The 13125-nt window shown below is 33.6% G+C and overlaps 2 protein-coding genes across 3 annotated transcripts; both read left to right on the top strand.

The window, feature by feature from the left end:
- Positions 1-57: 57 nt before the first annotated feature.
- LOC129792813 (N-alpha-acetyltransferase 60) lies at positions 58-3577 on the top strand. Of its 2 annotated transcripts, none has more exons than XM_055832182.1 (5): positions 58-254; positions 602-1114; positions 1176-1286; positions 2567-2680; positions 2788-3577. In XM_055832182.1, exons 1-5 carry the CDS (start codon positions 238-240, stop codon positions 2864-2866), a joined length of 834 nt encoding a protein of 277 aa, XP_055688157.1. In that variant the 5' UTR covers positions 58-237; the 3' UTR covers positions 2867-3577. The 2 variants fall into 2 exon arrangements, with proteins under 2 accessions (XP_055688157.1, XP_055688158.1); XM_055832183.1 differs by having other exon boundaries at positions 2780-3577.
- A 1204-nt stretch (positions 3578-4781) lies between these two features.
- LOC129792804 (protein cueball) lies at positions 4782-12703 on the top strand. Its single transcript, XM_055832173.1, has 4 exons — positions 4782-5082; positions 9606-10956; positions 11123-11426; positions 11531-12703. Exons 1-4 carry the CDS (start codon positions 4995-4997, stop codon positions 11639-11641), a joined length of 1854 nt encoding a protein of 617 aa, XP_055688148.1. The 5' UTR covers positions 4782-4994; the 3' UTR covers positions 11642-12703.
- The last annotated feature ends 422 nt before the right edge of the window (positions 12704-13125 follow it).

The following is a 13125-nucleotide window of genomic DNA, read 5'->3' as shown; positions in this document are numbered from 1 at the left end:
AACGGCGGTTACATTTTTGAAATTGTGGTTGGTGCATGCGCTATGGAGATTATGTCATGATGACAGAGAAGAAATTGGCGAGACGTCACGATTTGTTTGCAATTCTTACGACAATTTGTTTCCAGAAACTATAATTCTTTAGTTAGCTTACAATTTCCCTCTAGCCATCCCAGACCTCTAACATGCGATTATATTCGTGCAAAGTGTCCGCCTAGCATGGATTTGCTGAGAAGCTAAATGGCGCAATTTACCTGGTAAGTGAAGAAATTCAATTTCTCGTCCACTGTGCTCGCTGGATTCTCCTAGACTAAGGATCAAGGGGATTTTGACCTAATTAGGTCACGGTTTATGTGAGTTCTGTGCCTTAAGCCTGGCGGGAATGTTGCATTTAATGTGAGGGATATGGCAATAGAGATGCTACAGGATGGGCGTTGGGGGCTAAACATTCCTGCCCCATTTGTATGGGGGCAATTGGAGGAAATATTGGAGCTTGGGTGCATTTGCCTCCAAAATTGATATAGTGTTTGATTTGCTAGATTGTCTGTAATTGATTTAAGTAATTGAGTGTAATTGATCGAGGTTTCTCTTTTGCCATGGTTAGGCACCCAAAACACTCACACAATGGCCATCCCAGTGATTCTGCAGCGAGATCCAGTGACTTCAATGTACGCCTCTGCTCCACCACGGATGTACAACTGAGATTTCTCTGTCCGGACGATTTGGAGGAGGTTCGGACATTATGTCTCGATTGGTTTCCCATTGACTACCCACTCTCCTGGTATCAGGACATAACATCATCTGAGCGCTTTTTTGCCCTAGCCTGTGTCTACAATTTCTCCATCATTGGACTTATTGTGGCGGAAATTAAGCCCTACACCATTCTCAATTATGAGGATCGTGGTATACTACCCGAATCCATGGGAAAGAATTCCGAAGTTGGATACATCCTTTCATTGGGTGTCCACAAGAAGCACCGAAGGAATGGCATTGGATCACTCCTACTTGATTCGCTTATCAACCACCTGACTACAGCCGAGAGGTACAAAGTCAAAGCAATTTTTCTTCATGTACTCACTACGAATCAACCAGCGATACTCTTCTATGAAAGCCGAGGGTAAAATGACAAAGCTTCCTTATTCAAGAAGTTTTTTTTTAATTCCATTTGACCTCTTTAGGTTTATTCTCCACTCGTTCCTGCCTTTCTACTACTCCATCCGGGGGAAAAGCAAAGATGGTTTTACGTATGTTTCCTACTTGAATGGAGGTCACCCACCGTGGACTCTATAATATCCTTTTATCAATGATAATGCACTTTTCATCATTCATTAGCCGCATCTTGACCCAATTTATGACCAAAGCATATGTAAATTATTTGCAATTACTAATGAGGTTTCTTGGCCCTTATATTGCTTCATTCAAATGAACAAGCATTTTATATGACCCATTTGGGCTGAATAATTTCTTTCCTACACACAAAAAAACTCATTTTGGTGAGAAAAGTAATTCGTGTGTGGTAGGCACGAACCATATGGGAACATTGGTGGTTCTCTCAATGAGTCAGTGCTAGTCGGTAAATATTTAGAAAGTGTCTCCACAATCCACACAGGGAACACTTGGGTAATTTTGGAAAGTTTCCACCTCGAAAAGAGCAAAAGAAGCGAGGTGATAATTTGTCATTTGATCATACGCCCATATCTAATTTGTTAAATTGACAATTCTACATTCGTTATATGGGCAATGACTGTATTATTCTCTAACTTTTGTTGAAGTGAATTTTAGAAGCAAAATATTCATAAATCTTATATTTTCTTTTTGATGTTCTAAGCTAAAAAAATCCAAATCTAAAGACTTCTTGTAATCTCTTTGTTTGTGATTACAACAACTCAAAAAAAGACAATAAAAAATTCCAAAGATAAGAAGAGAATGTAGAGCGAAGAGATAGTCAAAGCATTTTCTTCGAAATAAGAGCTTCACCACACATTTGAAATATATGGTTCAGTTTACAAATAAACTGCTCTATTGCTATCACAATCTTACAAATGGAATTCCAATTATACTAATCGTGAGCGCTAATTGTGAATGAGAGATAAATTAGTCATCCGGATTGTGGTCTCATGCTTTACTATAATCATGTACGAGCTCTGTACGAGTCCCCATAGAATTTTCACGGTCGCTTTTGTTTACTACAAAATGAAAACCACTCAAGACGTGGGGAGTGCACTGACTCATTTGGGCGATTGAGAGGTATGATTGTTTCAGTCTGGTGAACTATACACATGACTTTTCCGATCAAAGCCCGTTGCCTTGCTTTTTTTTAATCCAATTTTCAATGGAGATTCGTTTCGCAATTTCAGGAGAATTTTTTTTTTTGAGTACAAATGAATATTTCATTGAGTTTTGGGGAATCAATTTGGATGAGAAAGTATGCCATATATGTACATATTATAATGCTCAACTCGAGGGAATGCGATGGTAATTTATGTGAGGGTCATGTATTCTTCCCAAAGGTGCGTGTGCTACCTTTTAACAAGCATCTGTTTGAATTTCTCCTTAACAATCTGTGCACTGATCATTTGAAGCACTGGTGCTCACTCGTGACAAGAGCTGGAGGACTCTGCTCGTGGATTGGCAATCGCGTAAGGAATGCTCTACGCTGGATTTGCTATCGTACCATGTCAAGGTTCAATTTGAAGCATTAATTTGTTCCCGTTTAGATCTTTTATTCTACAACGAAAAAAAAACTAACTAACATGCTATTTTGTATATGTTTTATTTCAAGTATAACAGGCAACAACTAATGAGTGCAATGCAACAAAATGAGCCAGTGAACAATGCCACCAAACGAATTGGTGTGAAAGGTGTGTAAGAGGTGTTTTGAAAGGATTCATCAATTTAACAACACGAAAAAAATGACTACCTACCTATTACTTTAGAATGGATCCAGAATCAAAGTGTTTTTATATATAGAGGGCATTCAACCAAAAAAAAAGTCATATAGCGAATGTATTTTGTAATCCTAGATTGCGTAAATAACTTTCAATACTCTTTGTCAATCAATGTAAGACGTTGTAAATCTTTTCTATAGGAAATTCACGGAGAATTTATTTTATTTTACGCAGGAATATGGTTGCATTTTGTGAAAGAAAAAAAGGTAAACCTGAATTTATATTTCGAGCTGCAATAGCCAAAAAAACAACTAATAAGATTATCCTACAATTGAAATAAAACTTTTTAAGAGATTCTTTATGTGCCTTAAGTTTCAGTCAGATTTACAATAATATATTTTTTATTTTGACTCTATCGCGGCCCCGAAACATCTCGAGAACTATTTTTAATCAAACTTGTGTTATCGATTTATTTTAAATAAACTGTAATATTTTTTTTTTTTTTCAAAACGCTCACTGTGAGAAAGACACTATGTATTAATGGCGAAAAAAAATTGTGTACATAAAGTAGAAAAAGAATTTATCCTTTTGTAGAGAATGTTTATATGTATAAGAAAAAAAAGAAAAGAGTTTGAAGCCAAAAGTAAAATATTTAAGAGAATTTAATAGTTCAATAAATATATTCACAGCAATTTTATTGGTTTTATTTGATGATTTTCATTTAATTTACTTGATTTAATTTTTTTTTTGAAAACTTCTTTTCAGATTAAATTCTGCTGTTGTATGTAAACGTAATTAACATAATAAAAAGAAAAGCAGTGAAATAAGGAAAACATCAACGAGGAATGATAAAAGAGGTCATTGATTATACACTTATTAATTTAGAATGATTAATGGATTTACTGATTTTATTCTAAATTCTATTTTATGCAACAAAAATGTATTTTTTTAGAATATTCTCAAAGAATTTTTTAAAAATATTTTTGATTTCTAAATATTTTTTAACAATCTTTTTTTTTAAATTTTTTAGGAATTATATATTTTACACACACACGGTTACTTTCGAGCACGTGTTTTTCATTCATTCATATAGGTGCCAGAATACAACCACAAAGTTCCCCGTAAGTTATTTTATTCACATTTATTTACGAATTCCATGCGCACTTTCTGAGATTTTCAATGAGAAAATGTAGAATTCTCGTCACAAATAAATAACAGGCAAGAAATTAAAAGATATTTTGGTTTTTCTTATTTACTTTTCAGTTTTTCGCGTTATTTCGGAAACTAATTAATAATTAGTTTGAATTTTGGCGTGCCCCTTTGGATGATTAAAGGAAATGTGGAAAAAATTACGCATTTTTGGTGGAAAAATTTAGTGAAGTGGACGAAGGCAAAGTAAGGCTTTCCTCATAAAAAAGGTGAATTTTCATTACGAGTGTGAATTTTCTCGAACAAGAAAAAATGTTGGCAGTTTATATTGAGGATTTCAAGTAATTTCCCATTTGATGTTTTATTTGGTGAGTAAAATTATTATTTAAAAAAAATTGTACAGATGGGCTAAATTGTCTAAATCCGACTATTTGTAATCGATTTTAAAACTTTATTCAGGTTAACACTAACATACAAAAATTCATGTTATTAAAGATTTAAAATGGTTTAAGAGCGATAGATACTTTAATATTTTATAGTTCTGTAGGTTCAAATCCCAGGCATGCTTCAAAGAAAAATATTTTTTTAGCAATGCTTGTTCAAAAAAAGAACTAAATAATGCAAAAATATTCTATTTCAATTTATTCTTGATTTTTATTAGAAATGAAAAAAAAACATAAAGATATGTTAGGAGAAGGGGACTTATCGTGAAAGGTCAAATATGTTTGTAGAAGTGTAGAGGACAGCAATATTGTAGTAAATGAGCACCGATGGTACGTTTTAGCGGGCTCAGTTGAGTAGGTAAGGCGGAGGAATTGTGCAGTCGGTATTTTGATATCATGCTGTTCAGATCGACTCTCGCAATTTTTTCATAACTTTTAGAGTAATCACATAGATAAGAGACCACCGTGCAGTGTTGTGTAACATCGATATCATTCGCGAGAAGTTTACGGAGTGACAATGAGAATTTTCACTAAAATTTTATTAACTTGCATTTTATACATCTCCTTCTTTAGCAATATTATATCATCAGAATCATCGTCATGGGGTAAGATGAGACCAATTTATTTTTTCCTTAGTTTTAAAAATACCTTTTCTGCGCCATGAGAAATAAAAATCATCCAAATGTGGATTTTTTCTTCGCAATTTTCCTCACCTCAAGAGGTTAAGTCGTACCCATAGTCCGTTTATGGAGGAGACATGAAAATGTGCTCATCGTATTTTGGCCAAATTTCCCATAATTTTCCAAATCTGCGGTACTTTTTGTGATTTTTCACTTACATAACATCCCCCATGAGTGAAGAGTGTCCTAAAAGAGTGAATTAAGTGTGGTAATGCACAAATTGACATATTGCAAATTGATATCAGAGCATAAAAAGCATATATGCTCGCCATTAGGAAGAGAGCTCGAGTCACGTATGCCAAATATATTTGGTTCTCAGCAGCATGCTTTCCATGCGAGCGCAATTCCTCTGACCGACTTTATCGAATTTCCAAATCAATTTTAGTTTCTTCGCATTTTTTTTGCAAATCAATTGAACTCTTCTCTCTCAATTGAAAGGTCAGACTGTCCGTTACTAACTCACAAAATACTTTTATATGTACGCAGTGCGAAATCGAGAAGTAAAAGCTCCCCAATTTACACAGACTTTTGCGCCTTTTTTGCCCACCAAAAATATATTATATATATCCTGTTATCGCGCGGCTAAAATGCGATAAGGATAGAAATGAATTTGTAAACAGTGGTGTGGAAAAGTTTGTGATTTTTCTCACGCAAAAAAAGACAATTTCTCCAATATCAAGGTGATGGCCATTCCGCATTTTACGCACGACTCCCTCATTGGGATTATATAATTTTCTTCGGTAATATGGAATTTGATTTGCTTATGCATAAATTATAAATAAATTACAAACGTGGGCACCACCACACTTCCATAATAAAGTAAACATCAGCAGTTTATCGACGTTAATGCAATTCTCGGATTTACCCGGCAAATCAGTTTATTTTCAGTAGCATTTTAATCAAAGAATTAAAATTAAAGTAATTTAGAGTTATATTTTCTTGAGTTGGGAAGGTATATTAGGAAGGATTCATAACTGCAAAATCATTTAATTAGGAGGTTTACTTATTTTTAGCAATTATTTAATAAAGGTATTATCGAAATAATTATGAGATTTTATTTTTTTTACATAATTAATTCAAAATAATATCTTAGCAAACAGCTTGTAAAGTAGTAAAAATGGAAAAAATAATAATCTTTTTGCTAATATTTTAATGTTTATTTCATCCCCCAATAATACTTAATAGGGATTAGTAATTTTCTCGATTTTCCGGTCATGGCCAGGGAGAGAATGTTTTATCCAATAAAGTTACGCTTTATTCATCAAAGCTTTCAATCCTCAACCGAGCCTTCCTCAAGCCTCAAATAAACATATAAATACCTACTGAATTCAAATCAACATTTAACTATTTAATTAGGAATGAAAACATTTTTTTGGTTCTAAAATTACTTTAAAAAAAATGCTCATAAATATCCTCGCATTTCCTTAAATATTAGATTATCCCTTATACACTTTTCTTTTATTTCTTTTTAAACCGCAACTAAATCCTTAACAAGTTGATATTTACTTACATCACAATTCTCCACCTACAAAAACAATAAATTAGCAAATATTTAACTGAAAAACGTCTTGCAACAACTTGGTGGCTTTGGCTGTTTAACTTCAGCATAAGAAGAAATTTTGGCGCGAAAAGCGTGAGATAGTGAAATCGCTTTTGATGCTGCAAAAAACTGCGATTGAGACATAAATTAAGAAGAAAAGGAAAAAAAATGCACAATCTCATGGAAAAATAAACATTTTTTTGTCTTGAATTCATGTGCAAATTTTTACACAATATTGCAAGTACATGATGAACATGATTCCAAAGTATGGCAAATAAAAAACAACCCAATTGATGAGACATATTTTTCAAGGTCACAATTCAATTAAAATGCAAACATTTTGGTTGATTTTTGGAATTATCTTTTTTAATGATTAAAAAATTTCGACATAAAATTCATGTACAAAACATCAGTGCAAAGCACTAATCTCTTTTACTAAAAGTAATTGGAAATACCTCTTTTGTACTGTCTGGGGTTTCGCGTGAAAAACCAATTAAGTTTTTCTTGAATTAATTTTGTCTGGTGCAATCGTAAAAATTGAGGGAATTTCACAGATGAGGAAATTCCTTTATAGGCGCCATGGAATAAATGAAAAATTCCCAATTTTGATGACTAATGGTGAGAGGAGCGTTCGGGAAGTGTAATCATTATTTGCGATTTTTTTTTATCTTACACCTGAAGGCACCTGAAAAAAATACATTTCATGCCATATCAGTTCTCGTATGTGGAGTATTTTGCGGCATTAGCGGTTAAAAGAGCGCACGCAACTTTCACGGCAAGATTGTAATCTATATATGTATGAAACGTGAAGGCAAACTTTAAGTTGGGGCCAATGCTTTTATGTGATTTTTAAGTGATTTTATTTATTTTTTGCTGTTAGGTGGTGCCTTCTTCATTGCCCACTATACAAACACTTACTATAGGTGGTTGATTTGGGATTTCTCACATTGGAAGGTATGGCCTACGTGACTAACACGGTGGCTTCTCTGCTGAACCATTTCGCAAACGTCGGCGAAAGGGTACATAATATATTTTGCTGAAGATGGCTCAAAACGCCTCCGCATGAGGAGTGTTGCACGTCAGAGGGATTGTCTTACACGACTCGTGGAACTCTATCAGTTAACAAAATAATAGAAGACATATAAATTAAAATTGTGCATAGATTTGCGTTTCAACTTTTTTGCTCACATTCTGAAGCAACTTCCGAATCAAAATTAAATTTTTATGATCTTGCTGAGAGAGACTTCCTCCCAGAAGAGAACCATATAAATTCAATTTATTTTAATGAACATATAAAATCGAAAGGTAATGCTTCAATTTAAAAATCCTTGGAATAATTTCCGACACTTTCTTTGAATTCCTTTCACAACCTTGTGACAAATCATACTGAAAAATCATATTATTACTTACAACATAATATCGACACTTCCTCCGTGAGAGATCTTCCGCTATCTGTTCCGCTTTAGAGGTAGATGCAAAAGGGAAATTATCGGGAAAGATTATCTCTCTTCTAAATCACCTGTATTTATATATTAGGTCACCTTGAGGTGTCAAAAATAAAAGTTCTATCGATAAAAAGAATTGAAAAAAAAAAACATATTCGTGTCTTGATTATAAATATGCGATCAAGCGGCAAAAATATTAATTTTCAGTTCCGGTTTGTTGTTTTTGAACTCCTTGTGCGTCAAATGAATTCTTCAAAAAATTTTTCATATTTATTTCTCAATTCGATTTTTTCTCCTTTTTACTATTCAAGAATTTGCCACAACAGTTGAGTTTTCGCGCACATGGCAACAATAAACGCAGAATAGGTATATAGGTGAGACCGGACGGAAAGCAATGCCACAAGAGAAGTGAAAACAACTTTTTAAAATTATTTTATGCAGGATTTTCAAAGCTATATGTTGCTTCTTCGAACAATAAAAAAGTTGATTTATGAAAAAATAAAGATTAAAATAAATGTAAATTGTCCTATCTCAGTTCAAACTATCTCAGATTAATGTTAGAAATTCCTATGTGGTCTATGCTAAACCATATTTTAATTAAAACTATTTACTATCAAACTACTAAAAAAGAGTAACAGGCATTGATAAGGTCATCGATAAAACTTTCAAAACAAATAAATATTGAGGCTATTGAGGGATTCCCAATTGCGCTTTAGGTCAGGAATTTTTTTCTCTTTCGAATTCCCCACAATTTCCAGTTTTATTCTGCGTGTCTCAAAATCATGCGCAAGTAACACTTCCACCTCATTTTTTTGTTCAAGATTATGTGATACGAGAGAGGTTTTTTTTTTCAAAAATTATATATTACGTTGCATGGAAACTTTTTTTCTTATACGTTCAGTATGAACAATTGTGCAGAATGTTGCTTCTAAGAGTCAGTAAATAAACCATAAATTTATGTATCTAACAGCTTAGCAGGATGACATGGTAGAATAATTAAGATATCACATCACGACAAAATGTAATTTATATATCATTCACTTTCAAGTGCGTAATTATGTTTATATAGATAAAATATTTGTCTAATGGCCACTTTCTCATTTTGGAGAGGAATTTTTGAGACAAATTTCATCATAAGGCCATCAGAAAATTTTCTTACAATGAGGTGTATTTTATCAAATAAAAAAGTCGCGTGACAAGAACTTGTGAGGCAATTACGCAAGGACTTGGGAAGAGGAATTATTTGGGAGACAATGTGCTCAAATTAGTAACATAAGAGCCGAGAAGTTAATGGTCACCCGAGGATATTAATAAATACAAACTCGACCATATTATTCAATATGTAGTTACAAACAGTTCAACACTAAGATAATTTTACTTTTAAACCTTTCCAAATAATCAATTTCTAAATTATTTATGTTTCTATAACTTTTATAAAATAAAAATTTATTTTTTTCTTGCAGAATTTGCTGTAACTACAAAGAACAAAATAATTTTCTACGATAGAAATTGGGTTGAACTGACAACGGCTGCTCAGCAATTTGGAGGTCTCTCAGCAATTGTGTACGATGAGACTGAGGATAATATTTTCTTTAATGATCAAGAGCAAGATAAAGGAAGTATTTTCCTGCTGAAGCTGTCGGATGGCGATGAGAATCATATTGTTAGGAAGTTGGTGCAAAAGGTGCAAGATGAGCACATACAGGGCATTGCATATGATCCCCTCGATAGGGCTCTCTACTGGACAGACGCCAAAAATCATCGCATCTATCGGGCAACATACGCAGAAGATGGTAGCATTAGCACACCGAGTGTCTTCATGCAATTCACGGAGGAGATCCCACGAGGAATTGCAGTGGATGTGTGTCGAAGGAAGTTGTATTGGACTAACTCAAATTACATGAATGGATCAATTGAGCGGGCATCATTGACGGGAGAGAAGCGTGAAGTCCTCATTACGGACGTTCACATGCCCATGGGTATTGCCATTGATTACTTCACAGATAAAATGTTCTGGCTCGATAATAAGGCTGGGAATCACTATTCCGTTGAAAGTGCCTCACTCACAGGAAGCCATCGGGAAGCTCTTGTGACAAGTCTCTACAATAGTCCCGTTAATTTAGTCGTTGATCGTGACAACATCTACTGGACGGAATTCTACCAGGAATCCGTCTGGAAGGTGCCCAAGACGGCATATGGTGCTGACAAAGCTACGAAAGTTCTTGCGAACTTTACCTCAACACCCCGTGGCATAATTCTCAAGACGGACTTCCTGCAGAATCACATGAATAACCCACTGTGTAGGAAGGTTATTAAAGAAATCCGTCAGAGATTGAATCCACAAAATGTTTCGGTAGAAAATAATACCCAAAATACCACAACGGAAAATCTTTCAAAAAGTCAAGTAACTCGATCTCCAATGGAGCATCACTGCCTCAATCAGGGAATCCCAAATGCAGTATCGGGGCGATGTATGTGCCAGAATGGCTTCACCGGAGTCTACTGCGAGGTTCCCCTGTGCTACAACTACTGCGTACACGGGAAGTGTTTTCTCTCCGAAACGGGCTATGCTGAGTGCAAGTGCGATCCTGGCTTCGGTGGAGATCGATGCGAGAGGGATGTTTGTACGGGATTCTGTCTCAATGGTGGACGGTGTACTCTTGAAAATTCAGTACCTGTGTGCCAGTGCTCTAGCCTCTACAGCGGAAGGCACTGTGAAGTAATGAAGTCCGGCGAGGAGATCTGTAGGAATTTCTGTGAAAGTGGATTCGTTTATCCAGATTTACCATGGAATATGCCCCAAGTTTGCGGAGAGTAAGTTTATGAAGCTTTTTATTTTACACTTAAGAGCCTAAATTCATTACTTAATATAATCTTCTCAATTAATCTTGACCGAATCACAGATTCTTCTATATTTCATTATTATTGCTGAACTTTGGTGTAAACGAGTATAAACGAAAAAAATTAAATTTCTTTGCAGTTGCTCAGACAACAGTACCCAAAACCTTTCTCAATTCCCGGAACATCATGAAGGGGAGCTGGAAGATGACAAAAAGATTAAGATAATTTGGTTTATCTTGGTTTCCGTCATCTTAACAGTTCTGTTCCTCCTCAATGTTATTTGCTTCTTCATGTGGCGCTTCCAGAAACCCATGAGGCCAAAAATAAAGAAGACATACGTGGTGCGAAAGAATCTCACACCTCTCACATGTCGACCATCCGGTGCTGAGCAGCAGTGTGAGATTACAATTGAAAATTGCTGTAATATGAATGTTTGTGATACGGTAAGTGCAGTTTGAAAGCGTTTTGTTGCAAAATGGCAAATTCGAAAGTTGATAGTTTTATGCTATTTTGTTGATTAAAATTCTTTTTTCTCTTCTCCATACAGCCCTGCTTCGATCCCAAAGCCTTGCAAGAAGAGATGCAGAAGGAGAGTCGAAAGGAAGATAAGAAGAAACTCCTTCGTCATATGGTGGACACAAATGGAGATTTGTATTAAAAAAAATCATTGATTTTTAATTTATCGAAATATTTATAAAATTTTTTCTCTTTGTGATTTTCGTCACGTTTAATGTGGCTAAAATGCATACAAATTCTCTTTTCTTTTATTAGAAGAAAAAATCAACAAAAGAAAGGACTGTACGCATAAAAATTCAAAAGTGAAAACGAATTGTGAATTTTTTTTATTCATAAGTATTAAGTAAAACAAACAAAAATGTGAGATGTAAAAACAATTAGGCATTTTATCGAGCGTCAGTGCTTATTTATTGGAATTTCTTTTAATCGAATTTATATAATTTAATCCATATGCGTGCTTTCTGCCTTCAATATCTCTACCAGAAACTAAATAAATGTTAGATGTGTGGTAAAATATAGAAAAAAAAGAAGGAGATGCTACTTAATTGAGAGCCGCTTAAGTAACAAAATAACAGAAAAAAGACAAGATTCAGAAAATTGTAATACCTGTTACGTTATATTTACTTAATTTTAAATGGATTACCAGCCTTTTAGTTCCTTGTAGTTTATAATTTTCTAATGAAAAAAAAATATTTATAAAGAAAAAAATACATATTTGAGGGAAATGGGGAAAATCTTGCAGAAGGTGTGCTACTTAAAGGCCAAAAAAAAATGTTTTATAATTTTAATTGCGTAAATATAGCAAATTGCGTCCATATGAAAAGTTAATTTTGTGGAAAGTACATAATAAAAAAAAATGCAGCTACACTGAGGATTAATTCAAAAATCCTCAGAATTTCTTTTTAAACAGAAAACCTGCTAAACGGTGGTCAATGTTCAAATAACATGGCAGTTTTTCTTCCTTAAAATGAAGATTTAATTTTAATAAGATTTGTTTTGCCAAGAATTGTTTATTCAAAGAAAATTTAAATACAATTTACCTAAAAAAAAGAATTGAAAGCAAAGACTGTGGAATATCCACATGAGAAATGTGATATTACACCTTATAAAATACATAATACTAGGAATTATTATGGATAAAAATGATTATAGTGTATTTTAAATTGCGAGAAGTGAAATAAAAATAATTTTATAGAAAAAAAAACATTTTTTAATGGAAATATTTTATTGTTTAAAATCAACTTTTGAGCATGGGAATTGGATGGAAAGAATAAAATTTGATTGATTTATCTAATGAAATAAAAAAAATATTCTTGATTTTTAAATCTTAATGAAAAAACTTTAAAAATTACATCAATTTTATTAGCAAATGGGATAAAATGTGGATAATCGTAGGACAAGTCCATCTCAAAATATCTTGTGTCAATTAGAACGAGGGTTTTTTGAAGATCTTCGACAAAATTTTTAATGGGTTAGATAAAATGAATTGAGCGTATTTTGGATTTTGGAGTTTTTTGGGAATTTTAATCTATTACTTAAAGATTTACACTAAAAGCTCAGTATTCTAAAAATATTTATATTATTAAGTGCTTGTATCCTTGATCGCATTGACATTTCTTGTTATAA

The sequence above is a fragment of the Lutzomyia longipalpis genome, chromosome 3, assembly GCF_024334085.1.
Source record: "Lutzomyia longipalpis isolate SR_M1_2022 chromosome 3, ASM2433408v1".
Lineage (NCBI taxonomy): Eukaryota > Metazoa > Arthropoda > Insecta > Diptera > Psychodidae > Lutzomyia > Lutzomyia longipalpis.
The sequence above is the reverse complement of the archived record's forward strand: the minus strand, read 5'-3'. Positions and strand labels throughout refer to the sequence as shown.